This window comes from Penicillium atrosanguineum, assembly GCF_028827265.1.
Source record: "Penicillium atrosanguineum strain IBT 20685 chromosome Unknown utg000003l_segment0_segment0, whole genome shotgun sequence".
Lineage (NCBI taxonomy): Eukaryota > Fungi > Ascomycota > Eurotiomycetes > Eurotiales > Aspergillaceae > Penicillium > Penicillium atrosanguineum.
This window is the reverse complement of record NW_026623135.1, coordinates 3263779-3282025: the sequence shown is the minus strand read 5'-3', so window position 1 is coordinate 3282025 and position 18247 is coordinate 3263779. Positions and strand designations below refer to the sequence as shown.

The 18247-nt window shown below is 48.6% G+C and overlaps 10 protein-coding genes across 10 annotated transcripts; 6 read left to right on the top strand and 4 right to left on the bottom strand.

The window, feature by feature from the left end:
• Positions 1–286: 286 nt before the first annotated feature.
• Positions 287–532, top strand: N7443_004662 (uncharacterized protein; the record flags this gene model as incomplete). The annotated part of the gene is made up of 1 exon (XM_056884718.1): positions 287–532. The coding sequence occupies one exon, from the start codon at positions 287–289 to the stop codon at positions 530–532; it is 246 nt and encodes an 81-aa protein (XP_056742996.1).
• A 384-nt stretch (positions 533–916) lies between these two features.
• On the top strand, positions 917–1616 carry N7443_004661 (GNAT family N-acetyltransferase; the record flags this gene model as incomplete). The annotated part of the gene is made up of 2 exons (XM_056884717.1): positions 917–1095; positions 1157–1616. 2 exons carry the CDS (start codon positions 917–919, stop codon positions 1614–1616), a joined length of 639 nt encoding a protein of 212 aa, XP_056742995.1.
• A 115-nt stretch (positions 1617–1731) lies between these two features.
• On the bottom strand, positions 1732–2304 carry N7443_004660 (Fig1 domain-containing protein; the record flags this gene model as incomplete). Its single annotated transcript, XM_056884716.1, has 2 exons — positions 1732–2050; positions 2189–2304. 2 exons carry the CDS (start codon positions 2302–2304, stop codon positions 1732–1734), a joined length of 435 nt encoding a protein of 144 aa, XP_056742994.1.
• A 927-nt stretch (positions 2305–3231) lies between these two features.
• N7443_004659 (uncharacterized protein) lies at positions 3232–6087 on the bottom strand (the record flags this gene model as incomplete). The annotated part of the gene is made up of 2 exons (XM_056884715.1): positions 3232–4910; positions 4968–6087. The coding sequence occupies 2 exons, from the start codon at positions 6085–6087 to the stop codon at positions 3232–3234; spliced, it is 2799 nt and encodes a 932-aa protein (XP_056742993.1).
• A 645-nt stretch (positions 6088–6732) lies between these two features.
• Positions 6733–9625, top strand: N7443_004658 (H(+)-transporting V0 sector ATPase subunit a; the record flags this gene model as incomplete). Its single annotated transcript, XM_056884714.1, has 6 exons — positions 6733–6858; positions 6937–7015; positions 7093–7328; positions 7383–8615; positions 8679–9453; positions 9507–9625. The coding sequence occupies 6 exons, from the start codon at positions 6733–6735 to the stop codon at positions 9623–9625; spliced, it is 2568 nt and encodes an 855-aa protein (XP_056742992.1).
• Positions 9626–10147: 522 nt separating this feature from the next.
• Positions 10148–11203, bottom strand: fbp1 (fructose 1,6-bisphosphate 1-phosphatase; the record flags this gene model as incomplete). The annotated part of the gene is made up of 1 exon (XM_056884713.1): positions 10148–11203. The coding sequence occupies one exon, from the start codon at positions 11201–11203 to the stop codon at positions 10148–10150; it is 1056 nt and encodes a 351-aa protein (XP_056742991.1).
• Positions 11204–12440: 1237 nt separating this feature from the next.
• On the top strand, positions 12441–13089 carry N7443_004656 (GNAT family N-acetyltransferase; the record flags this gene model as incomplete). The annotated part of the gene is made up of 2 exons (XM_056884712.1): positions 12441–12834; positions 12884–13089. The coding sequence occupies 2 exons, from the start codon at positions 12441–12443 to the stop codon at positions 13087–13089; spliced, it is 600 nt and encodes a 199-aa protein (XP_056742990.1).
• A 1372-nt stretch (positions 13090–14461) lies between these two features.
• On the top strand, positions 14462–15352 carry N7443_004655 (fungal specific transcription factor domain-containing protein; the record flags this gene model as incomplete). Its single annotated transcript, XM_056884711.1, has 1 exon — positions 14462–15352. The coding sequence occupies one exon, from the start codon at positions 14462–14464 to the stop codon at positions 15350–15352; it is 891 nt and encodes a 296-aa protein (XP_056742989.1).
• Positions 15353–15785: 433 nt separating this feature from the next.
• Positions 15786–17063, top strand: N7443_004654 (alpha/beta hydrolase; the record flags this gene model as incomplete). Its single annotated transcript, XM_056884710.1, has 5 exons — positions 15786–16122; positions 16189–16296; positions 16352–16401; positions 16460–16589; positions 16648–17063. The coding sequence occupies 5 exons, from the start codon at positions 15786–15788 to the stop codon at positions 17061–17063; spliced, it is 1041 nt and encodes a 346-aa protein (XP_056742988.1).
• A 301-nt stretch (positions 17064–17364) lies between these two features.
• On the bottom strand, positions 17365–18204 carry N7443_004653 (uncharacterized protein; the record flags this gene model as incomplete). Its single annotated transcript, XM_056884709.1, has 2 exons — positions 17365–18088; positions 18146–18204. The coding sequence occupies 2 exons, from the start codon at positions 18202–18204 to the stop codon at positions 17365–17367; spliced, it is 783 nt and encodes a 260-aa protein (XP_056742987.1).
• Between the last annotated feature and the right edge of the window lie 43 nt (positions 18205–18247).

Below are 18247 nucleotides of genomic sequence, written 5' to 3'. Positions count from 1 at the left end.
CAAGATGTATAGAACGTTAGCGCGTCAATTGTGTAGCCTTTTGTTGGGCTTCAAAAATAAATTTAGTTGAGTGATGAAGCTCCCCACTGTTGATATGACGTGTGACTCAAAGCTGTCGCCACACGTGTGGCGGTTCCTCCTTCAGGCATTGCAGATCCCAACAAGCTTCAGGGCACTTAAAAAGCTGAGCATCTCTGCTCCCTCGCTTCCACATCTCAAGCAATAACCCACCTTTACCATCTCCCACATCTCGCGTTCCTCAATCCACCCCATAACCACCGCAAAAATGCCCATTCCGACCGCCGAACAGTACGACAGAGAACAGGCCAACGCACGTCAAGTAGCCTCTGCGGGCCAGGTCTCTACAGACAACAGCAGCGGCCGTCAGCTTGGAACTGGGACCGGCAGCACCATTAGTGCGCCCGGGTCATCCTCTTCGCAGGATGCGAGTGCGCTCAGTAAGGAGGAGGCCGACCGACTCTATGAGGAGCGCATGGAGGAGGAATATGCCAAAAGAGAGGGCGGCGCATAGAAGTGTCAATTACCGCACAGCAAATTTCTCGCCCTCTGGCGGTTGCGACTCGTTGCGGCTTTGTTTGTCACCGTGATCTTCCATCCTGGTGATGCTACGCGCGACGACAGTCGCGCGAACATTTGTTACAAATGTACAATACTTTACAGAAGCCGATGAAGCTTACGATAATGACTATGGAACATGCTCTTCTCTGATTTAATTTGTCGTAGCTGTAAATCTCACGATGCTACTCTGATATCTATTCGACGCCACAGCGGGGACTAAAGCATGAGTCAACGCGCAAGCCGTGGTTGCAACACTAGGCGAGACCATTAGGCATCCCACTAAATATACTAGGACACACCCTGTCAGCATCATCATAAGATTCTAAATACTGTCACCATGAAGAGCGATCCTCAAGCCGTCAAGGATGTTGTCTACCCTTGCCAGGACACACATGTCATTGTACCTGCCAGTGTGGACCGTATACGAACCAAGAACTTGTACTTGCGGCCCCTAGAAATCGGAGATGCCGCCGCTCTTTATGAATTTCGATCTCGACAGGATGTTGCAGACTGGCTGTAAGATAATTCACCCACTCACCCTGCAAAAAATACCGAACCACGCTGACATGTACTCTAGATGGCCTAAAGTACCCCACCAAAACATCCAAGAAACAGAAGCCAATATCCTAAACAAAACCTTCAAGACCCCTGATGCATCTGGTGCCCTAGGACGGCAATTCACATTCGCTGTGATCTCAGCCACCGATCCAACGCAAAAGGTCATCGGAGCCGTGGGAATTAATGGCCTTGTACCATCTCCATCAATTGGATACGGTATCCACCCTGACTTCTGGGGTAAAGGGTATGTGAGCGAGGCGGTGGCTGCAGTTGTTGATGCGTGGTGGAAACTTTCTAGAGAAGAACCAGAGCCTAGGATGGAATTGAATGTTGAAAGGGAGAAGTTGTTTGCTGCAGTTAATAAAGCTAACGTTGGGAGTGTAAAGGTGCTGCAGAAGAATGGGTTTGAAATTGTCAGCGAGGCTTCTTTGGGGGGGGATACGGTTGTTTTGTTTGCGCTAGAGAGGCCCGCTAGATAGCGCCGGGGCATTGGATCTGAATGGCTTATGGAGTAATCTGACTTATTTGTTTAGTTACCATGATCAAGAAATAACTAAATTGGTTGCTCAAATCCATAGTGTAGACTCTTAAGTATCACTCATCATCAGTCAGATTTTTAAGAAGACGAATACTGATGAGCATAATCAGAAACCCAAAGGCAACCAGACCAATCAGTGCTACTCCAATCCACGCAAGTGCCATTGCTGCGGGTCCAACGTGACCGGTCACTAGACCGTAATTGAGAGTTTCAGCCATAGAAGCCGTAGCGCTGCTGTTGATATGCTGCCAAAGTGCAGATATAAGACCGAATGCAAATGCCACAGTCGAAGCCCCTATGAGGGCATGGTATGGCCCGAGGGAGGGAGATTTGACATCCATTTCTGATCCATCTTCATCAATCTCAAGACGAAACCTGGGAAATGTGCTGAGAATTATGAAACATATGACAGCCATGGATACGACAATAAATCTGTATCCCGATACTGTTAATAAGGCTCTAGGGAAGTCCGGAGGTTCAAGTATTATGTTTGAAAGGAATGGGAACACTGACAGCAGTCCATCAAACACGATCTTGTCCTTAAAATCCGCTGCGACATGAATCAAATTTAGCGGGTCGGCTGTCATATGAGTGCCATTCGTCGCACTAGTTGAAGATAACTTCAGCATGTTTGCTAACTTTGTGGCGCTCGACGAGCAAGTCTGCACACCATTACTCTGCACAATACAGAGTCCCATATACCCCACCTTAACCTCAAGGGTAACATCTTCTCCGGCCAGTGTAACATTTCGAATTGCATGGGCAATTAGTGTACTGACTATTGTCGCATCTGATATAGTCAGGGAGTTTGTGGCCCTATATTGGAGCGACAAAAGATACACATTACTGAGGTTGGCGGAGCTACACCCAGCGAGTAAAATTGCTAGAATGGCGCATATGAGCCATGATAACCGGACAGTTTCTTCGGAAATAGACGTAAAAGTGGAAAAACGATTAATCTTACAGAGTAGTATGACTGCAATGATCAAAATCATCATCAAGATATGATGATAGCCGATCATGGGCGCGGAAAAAGTTTCTGTATAAAGTTGCGCCGCGTCAGCACATATCTGACTCCCCGCTTCTCGAGAAGACTAACATACTCCGGGTCGTCCCCAACTCCATAATCGAGCTCCTTTCTGACATGTTGATGTTTGCAAAGTAACACGCAGTGACGGAAATAAATAGTACCGTAGAGTATCGTGAGATTTAATCCAGGTTCTTTCCAATTACGATAATGACAAAAGACTCTTTCAGCTGAATGATAAGTTCAGTGAAGAGTGCGTTGGGTCTAACTCTATTGAGATTAGTGGGCGCAAATTGGTTGCTGACGTGCCAAGGCCTTGCAGCTAAGGTAACGTGGTGCTCTCAAGATCGCCTGGGTAAGTAATACTTAGCTACCTCGGTAGTTTTATCATTGTGCTATATTCAAAGCACATGAAGAGAGACACGTTGGCCTTCAAGTTACATTCACTCGTTAATGCATGGAAATGAGCAAGGCATAGCTGTAAAAAACGCTCGGAACTATTTCGTATCTGCAAAGTGAGAGAGATCAACTAATCACTATTGTACCGGTAACTAGTACTCGCAGACCGCCAGTCGAGTCTCGTCCGCCCAAAGATCATCATTACAGCAATAGATCCCAGGCCAAGCATTGCTATCACCGAGATTCCAACAGTCACTCCAATCTTTATGCCAGTGTCCAAAGGACGAGTCCATATCAGAGCCATTGGTACCACAATCATCGTGGCCGACGGAATCAGCAGAAGAAGTGCCTTTCGGATCCACCGAGGAAGTCGGCTAGGAGAGGGCACGGAAATGCGTGGCCAAGCGTTCTGTATATTTGGCTCTGCCCTCATCCAGAACGGAGCACCTACAGTGGCAATGACTGCGAAGACGATCCCGATACTCACAGCAGCCCGGATACCAGAATCTACATTCCTGGCCCAAAGCATTCCTATTGGTAGCCCTGAGATGAGTCCGATCAACAAGAAGAAGCTGACAATAAAACCCAGTTTTCCGTAGAGCCACTGGGATGTCAGCCACAGATTTCTGGCAATCCATTTAACAAGCCATTTGCAAGAGTTAACAATGTTCAAGGCCGCGGTAGTGATTGCCCATTCAAAGATGAGATGTACTGAAAGTGAGCGTGGTTGAATCGATTTGCCGTTCCTTTCTGCGTACTTTCTAATTTCGTACTTCATTTCAATCTTCAACTGACTGAACCACTGGCTGCGCATCACAATTCGCATCAGGTACGAGAAACTCGTCACCACAACAGCCACAACAAAAAAGTACCAAACAGGAACTGGGTTGGCAAATGGTTCAATCTGCATTCCGAAGACCGTTGCTGCGAAGGAGAGAGGAATGAAGATGAAAGCCAGCTCTGTAAGTCTCGTCACTGCATGTGCCTCGTCAATCGACCGTCGACTATCCAGCAAGGCCATGTTAGATGTCAAAGAGGCCGATGTGGTCCGGAGACGCTCAATCATTTGATTAATATCTTCCAAGAGTTTCTGCAAATCAAGGGGGAGATCGTGCTCTGTGTCTCCTCCACTGAGCCCCCGGGGATCAAGTTTATTCAAAAAGACAACCAAAGGCCGTATAGATTCACTGAACTCTGGAAGCTCCCGTTGTGCACGATTGATAAGCTGACGCCATAAAACTAGGCGGTCTTCCATCCTCACATCATCCAAGATTTCAACATCGACTTCATCCAGAATTTGTCGCAGCTGGTTAAGAAGGGTCAAAGTGTCTTGGCGTATGATTTGGAGCAACGGTCGAGTCAAGTTAATATGTCCAAACTCGGTATCCATGGCGTCACGAATCTCATTCATTGTGGATCTCGTTTGGGTTAATTTGTCTTTGAAACTCGTAGTCGGATCTTGCTCTCGAAATATTCGGTCCAGGTCAACTTTCACCTCTCGGCGGGGGGCCATCTGCTCAATAATGCATTTGTAAGTCGGGTTATTGTTGACATGTTTTCCAACTGCTTGTCTTGAAACAAACCGGGTCCAAACGTTGTACCAGAAGCCCTCTTCATCCACACGACGCGGCAAATCATCTTGGTCTACTTCCCAAGTACCTATACGTGCTTCTTCGTGTTCATCATCGCTCGTTTGCCCGGAAAGTAGCCCCGAGCCTTCGTTAGGTCTCTCTCGCTCATATAGGCTGTCTTGCTTCCAAAAGCTCTCTTGCTCTCTTATTTCTGGTAAGGGATCAAGAAGGACAACCACTTGAATCTCGCTCAGTATCTACTGGCCTTAGGACTTGAATACAGAATAAAACTTACCAACTTGACAATCTCGATCGGTAAGCTTTCCATTCCAAATAGAAACCTTTTCGTCCCAACCATATTCCCTATTTACTCGTATTGTCTTGGCCGGATCGGTCCATAAACCCCATCCCAAACGGAAAATATTCGTCGTGGCCCGAGTAGTAACCCTTCCACGGCGAGTAAAATGCTCCGTTTGGTATCCGAGTAGATCTGAAAGATCACGGCTGGAAAAGTACGTTGGGGCTCGCCAGACCGGTCGAAACCATTTCATAGAAACATACGACTTCTCTAAGGACGCCGTATTCCACATTTTAGCTGGCTGCTGCTCATAATTCGCTCCGGAGTATCCAGAATTGAGCAGATGCTCTTCGAAAAATTCCGGGTTGATGCCGAACTCTTCACCAAGCTTGTGGATCACTCGCTCGGAAAGATCCTCCACCAAAATAAGAAGTTTTCCTGTATCGGTAAAATCACGTAAGGATGGCATCCTTCTGGTATCCTTAACGGACCATATGAGTAACCCTTGGTCATCATAGTCATAGTAGATAAGTGAGGCCTTTTCGTGGCGGGATGTGGCAAACACGTTTCCATTTCTGATATGATCTAGTACCTGACCTGCATTTTCAAGGATTGTTGTGTATCTGATGGGGTAAGATGCCATTTCGGACTCCTCTCCCTGGATGCTTTCTTGACCTGTCTCTGAGAGTGTGGATTGACCCGCTTCTGAACTTATGGGCGAAGGGGGTAATTCGACAGCGGATGGGATTAAAGGTGCACCCAGTCGATTATTCACATCAAATGAGGCTTCGGTACTTTCGTCATCAATATCGTGAACATTTGAACACTCTTCCAAGCCAGATTCATTGTCGGTCGCAGATGACCCTGTCTGTGACTTGGGGAGAAAAATTGCTCCGGGGATGTCCCCATGCGAGAGAGGATCACGGTGTAGAATATCCTCCAACGAATTTCTGTTGTCTACCTCTATGTGGGAATCCCGTTGCTCTTCTATCACAGATCCGTTAAAATGGGCCTCTTTTTCATAGCGGGGTTGAGTGTCAGCCTCTTCAGCCTCCGGCGAGACGCTTGATCGTTGTAACCACTCATGCAGACGAGAGGATGAGGGATGATCGGCCATGAAATGAGCTGGGAAGGAAGATTTCGCCAGTGAATTTTCGGATTATTGCGTCTTACCTTGAGGCAAAACAAAGTCGTGTTGACGAATCTAAGATCACGTGCGTGGTGTGTCCAAATCGATCGAAATACGTAGTCATTTACATTTTTTTTCTTTAGTAAAATTATTGCCGGGAAATATCCAGCTAGAGTGGGATTTTCATGGCCATTCAATTGTCTTTGGAAGGATGGGATCCCTATATAAGTTCGCCTATTCACCACTTCTTCTACCTAGGTAACTTAGGTATGGGGTGAATGGCCAATACAGTCATTATCCATATAATGCTAAAGATACTCCCAGACTATTCATATCGCTGAATATTCCTTTCTCAATTTCTGATAAATCCAAGCTCCGACCGTGTAATGAATTTAAAATATTCACCCCATGTAGATCTATTTCTGCCTGAGGCAATAGAAGATACGACACGTGATATCACGTGCCATGCGGCCAGCTTGACGGGAGCCAGGAGGAGCTTCCGTATAGGACTCGATCACCGCTCTATCATCCGTGTCCCTCCTTTCTCCCAACTGATCCCTTCGTTGGATCCTTTCCCTCACTTTAAATCTCCCTGGTGGAAAGGCAAGGCTTCAGAAGGCCCCCCTGACCACCATGGCTCCGGCGGATACCTTCTTCCGCTCGTCGGACATGAGCCTGACCCAGCTCTACATTGCTAACGAGATCGGAAGAGAGGTTGTGAGCGCCCTGGGCGAGATTGGCCAGGTGCAGTTCAGAGATGTGAGTTTCAACTAGACACTCCACGTCAAAAATTCCGTGTTATGAACCGTCCTCGCTAACTTGGTGGCCTGCAACCAGCTTAACTCGGATACCAACGCCTTTCAACGCACTTTTACCAAGGAAATCCGTCGCTTAGACAATGTTGAGAGACAGCTCCGTATGTTTGATTCATCCTCCAATATCGCCGTGGTGGATTTTGTGGACAGACTGCTAAACCCCGCCTTCCCGTCATAGGCTACTTCCATACGCAAATGGACAAGGCGTCCATTTCAATGAGATCGTCATCCGAATTTTCCGACACTTTGGCTGCGCCCCTGGCTTCGGAGATCGACGAATTGGCGGAACGCAGCGAGAGCTTGGAACAGCGGGTTGCCTCCTTGAATGACAGCTACGAGACCCTGAAGAAGCGCGAAGTCGAGCTTACCGAATGGCGATGGGTTCTCCGCGAGGCTGGTGGATTTTTTGATCGGGTCAGTGCCTGCATAAACGACCCCATGAAGGATAGAGACTAATGTCAAGAATAGGCCCACACCCAGACGGAAGACATTCGCCAATCCTTCGACAACGACGAGGCTCCTCTTCTCCGTGATGTTGAACAGCACGCACCTCAGGGTGCGAACGGTGATACCCATGGCCAGCAGAGCTTCCAGGAGATGAACATCGGTTTCGTTGCTGGTGTCATCCCCCAGGACCGCATTGGTGCTTTCGAGCGCATCCTCTGGCGTACCTTGCGCGGTAACCTCTATATGAACCAGTCTGAGATTCCGGACGCCATTATTGACCCCGTCAACAATGAGGAGATTCACAAGAGTGTCTTTGTGATCTTCGCTCATGGCAAAAATATCCTTGCCAAGATTCGAAAGATCTCCGAGTCGCTGGGTGCCTCTCTGTATGGCGTCGATGAGAACAGCGAACTGAGACGCGATCAGATCCACGAGGTTAACACTCGACTTGGCGATGTGGGCAATGTGCTCCGCAACACCAAGAGCACTCTTGATGCCGAGCTCTCGCAGATTGCTCGCTCGCTCGCGGCTTGGATGATCATCGTCAAGAAGGAAAAGGCTGTTTACGACACCTTGAACAAATTTTCCTACGACCAGGCACGAAAGACGCTCATTGCTGAAGCGTGGTGCCCGACAAACTCTCTTGCTTTGATCAAGTCGACTCTTCAAGATGTGAACGACCGCGCCGGCCTCTCTGTCCCGACTATTGTCAACCAAATTCGGACCAACAAGACCCCGCCAACCTATGTCCGGACAAACAAGTTCACGGAAGCTTTCCAGACTATTGTCAACGCCTATGGTATTCCCAAGTATTCCGAGGTCAACCCTGGATTGTACACGATTGTTACATTCCCCTTCCTCTTCGCGGTCATGTTCGGTGATTTCGGTCACGGTGCTTTAATGACCTTAGCTGCCAGTGCAATGATTTTCTTCGAAAAGAAGCTGCTGCGCGCCAAACTTGATGAGCTGACGTACATGGCTTTCTATGGTCGATACATCATGTTGATGATGGGTCTCTTCTCCATGTATACCGGGTTCATCTACAACGATATCTTCTCCAAGGCTTTCACCTTCTTCCCCAGTCAATGGCAATGGCCCGAGGACATCAAAGTAGGCCAGTCCGTTGAGGCGACCTTGAAAGATGGCTACCGCTTCCCCATTGGTCTGGACTGGAACTGGCACGAGGCAGAGAACTCCCTCCTTTTCTCGAACAGCATGAAGATGAAGATGAGTATTCTGCTTGGATGGTCTCACGTAAGTGCATTGACACCGTCATACTCCGCCTTTTAATAACAATCATACTGACAACATTACTAGATGACATATGCTCTTTGCTTCCAGTACGTCAACGCGCGGCACTTCAAGTCTAAGGTCGACATCTGGGGCAACTTCGTCCCCGGTATGCTGTTCTTCCAGTCCATCTTCGGATATCTCGTCATCACTATCCTCTACAAGTGGTCTGTGAACTGGGTGGAAATTGGAGAGAACCCTCCGAGTTTGCTCAACATGCTCATCTTTATGTTCCTGAGCCCCGGCACCATTAACGAACCGCTTTTCCCCCACCAGGCCGGTGTTCAGGTGTTCCTGCTCCTCGTCGCCGTCGTTCAAATACCTATCATGCTTTTCCTCAAGCCGCTCTGGCTTCGCAGAGAGCACAACCGTGCCCGCGCCCTTGGTTATCGTGGACTTGGCGAGCAATCCCGAGTCAGCGCTCTCGAGGATGACGGTCAAATCGATGGCGGTTACCGCGACAGCATGGCCAGTGATGGTGAAGGCGTTGCTATGATTGCCCAGGATATCCACGAAGGCGAAGAGCACGAGGAATTCGACTTCTCCGACGTCATGATTCACCAGGTCATTCACACCATTGAGTTCTGTCTCAACTGTATTTCGCACACCGCCTCCTACCTCCGTCTTTGGGCTCTTTCCCTCGCTCACCAGCAGCTTTCTATTGTGCTTTGGGATATGACTCTCGGCTCCGCTTTTGACCAGGAGAGCCCTGTCATCCGTGTCATTGCGATTGTCTTCTGTTTCTACCTTTGGTTCACTTTGAGTGTGGCTATTTTGTGTGTCATGGAAGGAACCAGTGCCAGTAAGGATACCCCCAGTCCATTTTGTCAACGCCACGATACTAATTGTTTACAGTGTTGCATTCGCTCAGGTTGCATTGGGTCGAGTCGATGTCGAAGCACTTTATGGGAGAAGGTATCCCCTTCTTACCGTTCAGCTTCAAGACTCTTCTTGAGGAAGATCCGATTGATTAGGGTTGTACAATTGGTCGTTGTTTCATAAAGTTTCTCTAAACCATCTTTGGCTCAAGCGTCCCTGTGGGGTTCTGTTCATTCATTCTCCAGGTTTCCTTGTCTTCTTTTGTAAAGTATCTAGAGACTATCATATCTGTGTATAAATTTGGAAGTTCAGTTGTAGATGTCTGGATGGAATTGGGGCATTCAAATGAGTCTAACTGTGTCTATGACGGAAAGAAGATCTCACTCGAAGACAAAGTAGCCGATGAGACGCAACTCTACGTAGACCAAAATTTATTTTAATAATTTTTTTGCATTGTATTTTATCTATTAAGCATGATAGACGCTGACAGCGTCATCACATGTCATCTTTGAGACCAAGACACGACCAGCTCACTCAGCACTCCAAGAGTAAAAAGACGTGGCATCATGAATAAAAGCAATCGATAAGAAGAAATGAGGCTGAGCTGCACTCGCGGCACCCAATGGGGTATCAATCATGTCCTCGTGTCAAGGCAAATCAACAAAAAGGGGGGGCGTTTATTTCTTCTGGTGCTTGTTGTACATGTCGATAACCTTCTGGACCTCATCGTGAGAGCCGAGGAAGACACCACTCTTATCGTGAATGTTCTCGGGGACAACCTCCATCAAGCGCTCCATGCGCGAGTTCACAGCTAGACCACCGGCGTTCTCGAACAGCATAGCCATGGGCGCGCACTCGTACAAGATACGAAGCTTACCCTTGGGGTTCTTCTTGTCCGCTGGGTAGGCGAAGATACCACCGTAGAGCAGGGTTCGGTAGGCGTCTGCGACCATGGAACCAATGTAACGGGCGCTGTAGGGCTTCTCGCCATCGGCCGGGTACTTGAGGCTGTGGAAGTACTCGTTGGTCCAGTCCTCCCAGAGGGAACTGTTACCCTCGTTGACGGAGTAGATGGAGCGCTTGGACGGCATGACCATGTTGGGATGAGTGAGGATGAACTCGCCCAGCGAGTTCTCAAGGGTGAAGCCGTTGACACCACCGCCACGCATGGTGACGACCAGCTGAGCGGAAGCACCATACATGGTGAAGCCAGAGGCGACGAGGCTGGTTCCGGGGTGGAGGAGGTGCTCGGGGCCAACGTCCTTGTTGGGGCCGAGAACTTCGTCGGGCAATTGGAAGATGCCGAAGATGGTGCCGACGGAGACACCGGCGTCTAGGTTGGAGGAGCCATCAATTGGGTCACAGACGACGGCGTAGCGGGCGTTGGGGTGCTCGTCGAACTTGATCACCTCCTCTTCCTCTTCTGAGACGACGATGCGGCACTTGCCAGAGCCGCGCATGGCAGAGATGAAGATGTCATTGCCAATGACGTCAAGCTTCTTCTGATCGTCACCGGTAGTGTTGGAGGAACCGGCGAGACCGGTCAAGTTAATGAGGGAGGCGCGACGGATGTAGTAGGCGATGGACTTGAAGGAGAATTGGAGAGCGTGGCACAGCAAGGTAAAGTCACCGGAAGCATCGGGATATTTGGCCTGCTCTTCGGTGAAGAATCGAGAGAGGGTGACAATATCAGTGTTGATGTTCTCCTGTCCAACAGGAGGAGCGCCCGACATTTTGGAGGTAAAAGGTAGGGTAATAGGGTAATTGAGGTTGAGATAGGAAGATAGGTTAGGTGTGTAGTACTGCCTCGGTTTGTCAGGGGAGGGCAATTAAATAAGAATAGCAAAGCCAAGAGTTGTGGTGGCAAGTAATGCGAACAAGGCACAGGGTAACAAGGCAGGTAGATCGAGGTGGAGGGATTAACGTCAAGGAGGAGGGGCATAAACCGGTCTAAGTACTGACGCAGCGGGGAGTGACTTCATTCCCGAGTCCCGCTGGTTTTCGTCACTTCCCCGCGTGACCAGACTGCTCCGGTTTTCCCCTTGGAGCTTGTAGGTGGGCCGAGCCTGGCCGTCTGGAGTCTAGCTATTTGAATTTGACCGCCTATTCCTCTTTCTCTTTCTAAGCTACTTTCGACTTGCAATTGAGTTATTATTTTTGGGGGGGGGAATGATTCACGGCTCTGTGGCGACATTGTCATGGTGTTGCTTCGTAGCAATGGTATCGATGTTATCATAGGCCACCGCTTACCCGGTTGAGACCCTCCGATCCCTTCCTCTTGCCGAAATCTCGGGCATCGGGACAGTAAGGCACGCCGGAAGAAAGAAATCCCTCCACTCTGGACTCTCCACCTTAACAATCATGTGGACAATTGGGATTTACAATGCCTACTTTTGAAATGCCCCTGATAACTAGTCCGGACTAGTTCAGGTCCGACATTCTAGAACCCGTGTTTATAGATCGCCGATCCCGACCCCTTCAGCTCACCTGACGCGATTGACTACAGTACTGCCCTTTTTGCATACGGATTATGTGTGTATTATAGAAAAAAGCCAGAGTCCCTGATGATCAACTATGAAGATCAATTCTTCATTGGTCGCTAGAATGGAGTTGAGCTGTTGTAGAACCAGCAACAAGTAGGAACACCCGTGTTCCATTACCCCACCACGTGCGTTTGGCCTATGTCTAGGCTTCTATCTCGAAAGCCCGTACTGGCATTTACCAGATAACCTTGAAAATTCAGCGAGGCTGACACGAGGCTGACAATTGACCATTTCTATCCCTGCTCACCAGCGTTGTTGTATAGCGGCCGCGTAATTGGGGGCTGAATTCTGATAAGCCACGGTTACATCGTGAGGTAAATCAAAGGGGGGTTAAATACGGAATGACCGCCAAGAACATTTCTACTTCCCCATCCATTATTTGGGTGTGTACCTAATAGCTACTATTGAGCCGCGATACATCTTCATTATGTCTACTACTAGCACTCTTAAACTGGAGACCCTCACTATCGAGGACAACTCAGCCCTCACCGACTTATGGTTCGCGGCCTTCAGCGACCCGATTTTACGACGCGTGTTCCCAAACACGCCAGGCGTGCGCAAATGGTTGGAAAATGCCAATGCCCACGACCTCCTCAACAAGTCCTTCCAGCGATACATCAAAGTGGTAGATACTGAATCGCAAGATGCCGAGGGCCGCCCGCGGATAGCCGCCTACGCCAAATGGGACTTATCCATGCCCGAGGAGCGAGGACGCCGTTATCCCCCGTGGCATGAAGAAATGCCCGGTGAATTATGCGAGGCATTTTTCATGAAAGAGGAGGCGAATAGGAAGCGGGTGATGGGAGATACCCGGCATTTTTGTACGTTCCAATCTCGATTGTCGACTGAGTGGTTACTGACATGTTTCAGATTTGGATACGGTCGCGACGCACCCAGACTATCAGCGGCGAGGAGCTGGCTCCTTACTTGTTAAATGGGGCTGCGATCTGGCTGATGCTCAGGGTGTTCAGGCGTACGTGGATGCCAGTAAGGACGGTGCGCCGCTGTACGCGAAATTCGGGTTCGTGGATCATAGCCTTCCTGGCGAAGATATTGCCTCAATGGCTCGGAGGTGATTGGTATAATTGCTATTCTGAAGAACTGGGATTTTAGTAGCCAGGCGCCCGCAACTGACAGGGCCCAGGCTTAATAGCCGAACAAATCGGCTCTGATCTTGGCAACCTTGACAGTTCTGGAGATAGCGTCGGTTATACTTGGCCGTGATCGGTTTTGCCGAGAGACAATTTGCCCGCGGACATAATTAGATAGGCTTCCCTAGATGGCGGGGTATCGGCTTAGCCGATCTTTGAATCTCAAACGCTCCCAAGACACATTGTTTTGGTGATATGGATTACGCCGAGGGAAGACGCAGGACACCCCAGGCGTGTCGTGCTTGGTAACTTTCTCCCAATATATGCTTTGATTGGGGTCATTGGTAGCTGACTTTGACATGGGTTTACCGTAGCCGTTCTCGCAAAACCAAATGCAACGGAGTGCGGCCCAAATGCCGCTACTGTGTATCACGAGGTGTTCGGTGTGAGTGGCCAGATACAAGCGATCAAATTATTATTCCACCGAGGCGAATGGTAGACGGATTCGAGAGGAATCCTACAACGACTTCCCCCTCAACGCCTGATCCCAGAACAGCCGAGGCTGGCCCCCTCCCTGGAGATGCTGCTCTGCAATGCTGCTTCAAATATTTCTTCGAATATCATTTCGCGTCGGAATTTTGTTCCTTCTTTTACAAGCCAGAATTCCAAGAGCGACATCGAGAATTTCCTTTTCTTGTCACTAGTATCATCGTTCTCACATCGCGGTATTTGAGCTCCGTCCAAGCCGAAGCTCATTTTAACATGACACCTGATGAAGTTGGAATCTTTTACGGTAAAAAGGGGCGACAGATGGCGAGAGATACGTCGGATAGCCCAACCGGTTTGTTCGGTCTCGAAGAAGAGTTTTATGCCCCAAGACAAGTTGCGATACTGATGGTTGAAAATAGTGCCGAACATTCAGGCAAATTTAATTTTGTCACTTTCCGAAATGCTATCCGGATCAAGAGACAGTGTTAAGCATTGGATGTACTCGGGCACAGCTATAAGAATGACCCAAGCCATGCGGCTAAACAAAAACTTCCATCAGCTTCATTCTTTGCGAGAGCAAGAAGTTCGCCGAAGGGTATTCTGGGCATGTTTCCTCTGGGACAGACTTCTTGCTAGCTCTTTGTTCAAGCCCTGTATTCTCATCGAGCGAAATATCAATGTCGCACTTCCGGGAACCGATGTGGCTTTCGCGTATGGGGAAGCCAGCAGGAGATTAACGTTATTGACAGTAGGGTCTTTCACAGGCCCTCCATCAGATATTGGTATTGGTCCTTATCTAATTGTTACGGTCCATCTCTGGAGTAATATTGCAGATTGGCATATTGGAGATAATCGACTCTTTGACCAAATGGCGCCTACAGATCCCCAGAGCGAGTTTCATAAACGACACACGGCTATGCAGGCATGGATCTTGGCACTTCCTGCATGGCTCCAGTGGAGTGAGCAGAATTATGCCATTCATAATGAATTATCCCAGGAACGACAGTTCATCATTCTGCATCTGCTACGCCTAAGTTCTATGTGTGTCGCTCATCAGGCATACCTCCCACACAACAATGGGCCATCCATGTTGCTGGACACTGTGGACGGTGCAGGTCTATCGCTTCTACATGATGATCCTGCTCTTATCGCACCCTGCGTGGCCAATGCAATGGCGGCGGGGGAAATGGTTGCGTGGTTGATCGACAATGACCCCCTTGCGGAGCAAAGATTGCGTTCTCCATGGGTGGGAGTAGCATTGCTATCTGCTTCTGCGGGGCTTCTATGGCTGCAATATAACGACAGCCAACAATTCAACCTATCATCTGGCATGGCGGAGAAATACTTGGAATACTTTGACAAACTCTTTGAATGCTGGAAGCCCGCGTGGAATGTTGCGTCTGAGTGGTTCCAAATCCTGAAAGGAATGAAGATACTTTATCGCATGGCATATCTAGGTGAAATCACCGGTGATACATCGCAAGATGAGATATCTCCGGATGAACTGGGCGCGTCAACGGATCACGAAGAGCGGCAATACTACCCGAGACCTGGAGATGGTCTTCCACCCATGGATACCGCAGCTCCTCTTTATACTCTCCTGCGAGAAAACATAGCGAGCCCCATTCATCAAAGCATCGCTCAGTGGCATTGGATATGGCTTCATCTTGCTGGAACTTGGCCGCGAAGCTTCTCGGATGAACTAGTTCAATCATTAGCCTTGCAGGACCAGGAAGGACTTCCAGGGCCACTGTTTTAGTATATTTGCGCAAGGTTCTTGTCCAGATACTCGAGATTTCTAAAAATATATTCAAGAACCCAGAATTTTGGGATTCCAATCGTTTCGCGCGATCGTATCTCAGCCAAATTCTAGTCCGTGAGTAACATCATGAATCACTTTGCCTTGTTCTGAAATAGAATAAAGACCACACTAGGATGAAAGATAGGAGCTAGTCTTTTTGTTCTTGGCTGCCCTCTCCCATTCGGTGGCCATATGACTTGATTGCGGAGGGTGATCGGCTTTCCCGATCTAGCGTCGGCATCGATTTCGCGGACGAAGAAATGGAGGGCGTAGCAACCGAGCCTCGAATCCCCACCAGGAAGTATTTAAAGAGAAGAGGGCCATTATTTGAATACAGGGTCAACCGAGCAAATCCCCAATCCAATCAAAGTACGTTCGAACACCAAGCAAAATGGCAATCCTCCCTGAAACAGAGATGTTATCGGCAAATTCGACTGCCTCAGGTGGAATTCATCCTAGCTTCCTTGAGATTCTGGACAAAGACTTCATTGCTTTCTACAATGAGCACTTTTCTGACAAACCGGTCACGCACACTATCTCCATGGCGCAGATCAGAGTCGCTGGAGCGCAGTTCAGAAGCCCCTGGTGCCGAGACTACTCAGGAAAGTCTTTTGTGAAGGATATCCAGATCCAATCTGAGGATGGGTATAGATTCACGGCGAGATGTTACGCACCGGACAAGGAAAAGTTTGGGCCTGGTCCACACCCGATTCACGTCAATTTCCATGGTAATATCTCGAGTTTTGAATACAATGCTTGATATTGTGACTTGCGCTAATATTGTCAGCTTTAAGGGGGTGGCTTTGTGTTTGGTGACCTCACTGCGGATGCACAGCTCTGCTTGGAATACCGAGACAAGGCTGGAGTTTTGGTGATGGATATTGATTACCGACTGGCACCAGGTTCGTATCTAGTATCTCATTCTTCGGGAAAGAATGAATATCTAATTCCCTACAGAGAACGCTTTTTACAAAGGTCATGAAGATGGATGGTCAGCTGTTCAATGGGTTGGTATTTAAGATACCCCAACAAGTTCGTCCATAAACTGATTTCAGACACCTCTAGGTTCGTAAAAACGGAGCGACTATCAACGGAAATACCGATTCAATCTCCATTGGTGGTATCTCTGCCGGTGGTCATATCTGCACTGTCATTCAACAGTATGCGCGGGATGCATGCTTGCCCTTGAAACTGGGTATGGATTTTTTATTTCAATATGAAGTTATATGAACTTACACTCAAGTTCGCTATAGCCATCTTGACAGTCCCATCAACAGACTCGCATGCCGCCTATGAAAAGCCTTCTGATTCCAAATACACCTCCTTCCCCGAGAATGAGTTTGCGCCGTGGCTCAATTGGGCACGAATGTCGTACTTCCGAAGCTATGCTAGCCCTACAGATATTACCGACGTCCCGCCCCTAGTCATCAGTCCCATTGACGGGGATCTGAACGGAGTCTGTCCTACCATGATTCTTACTGCTCAGTGCGACCCTCTCCGTGATGAAGGCGAGGCGTACGCGCAGAAACTCATCAAAAATGGTGTCTTCACGCTTTCTAGAAGATACACGGGTGTCCCTCATCCGTTCACTCATATGAAGCCAATTTTGAAGGCTGTGATGTATATGGATGATGTTTGCAAAGCCTTGAAGATGGTGCATGGATCATGAGACGGGCTTGACATTTTCTCTGTTTGATAATCTAGTTCTGCCCATTTTTGGAGCAGTTATGCGTACTATAGAAGATGCTCGCCCGTTTATGGGCCCTCTTTCCATTAGAATACCTCGAGGGACTCACAACAAGAGCCGTTGAATAAAGTCCTGGATTAATTTCTCGAATAAGCCTTGAATCTGTAGGGATTGAATAATCAAGGAGCTGAGGATTTGAGATCACATGAAGAGCTGCTCATAAATTAAGCCTTAAAAGGCGATGATATCGTTCGAGCAACAAAGATACAGACAGGAAATTAATTTAAGCTGCGTCAAGCTTATCGGAGTTAATGAACTGGGAGAGCTCGGAAACTTCGCGTGCGTTGATATGAAAGCTCCTTCCGGAGATCGGGTCCACGAGGTATCCTGTGCTAGGACCGGCTTGTTTCAATCCCTTCTCGAGCTCGCAGATGAGATCTCTTCTGAACTGAGGGTTTTCGAGAATAAGAGCATGAAATTTGTGGTTCTTGGAAAGCAAGTATCCCTCAAAAGAGGCACCAGCAAGAACAGCACGCACTTCATGGCCCTGCGGAAGCTCTGTCGCCGACTGGATATTGTGAGATGAGAGTGCATAAGTGTTTGCGTTGGGATTCTTCTTGTGACCGACTCGCGCGAGATCAGACGTGGTGAGAATCAGATCTTTGATGAACTTTGCCGTTGCAGCCTCCAGTGCATGGACAGCACACATATCGGCAAGCCTCGCAAGTTCAATGAGGGCAGAAATTCGGGCCCCTGCATCTTCTGAGTAGTATGTAATATTGCCGATATAGAGCCACTGCAGAAGCATTTCGAAGCTCCGGAGAGAAAGAACCCCCTCGATCACTTTCAAGGTGGCTCCATTTGTCTTTCCTTCAAAGAACTTTCCATCGAACATCTTGGCGAAATAAGAAGACTGTTTACCGAGCAGGTCCTTTGAAACGATGAACTCGCGACTGGGGGGCTCGATTCGAATCGTGACTGTGGGCCCGTGAATCAAGGGAAGAACTCTGCAAGATTGAGTCAGGAAATCCGGGATACACAATTATGAAACTCAGCCGACTCACTCGTTCGTAAAGTGTCCCGGGGCTTTATCAAGCAGGCTTGATTCCCAGGTCGCTGCCATCCTGGATATGTCGACACGTCTCTGTTTCTTGGGGGGGGGGGGG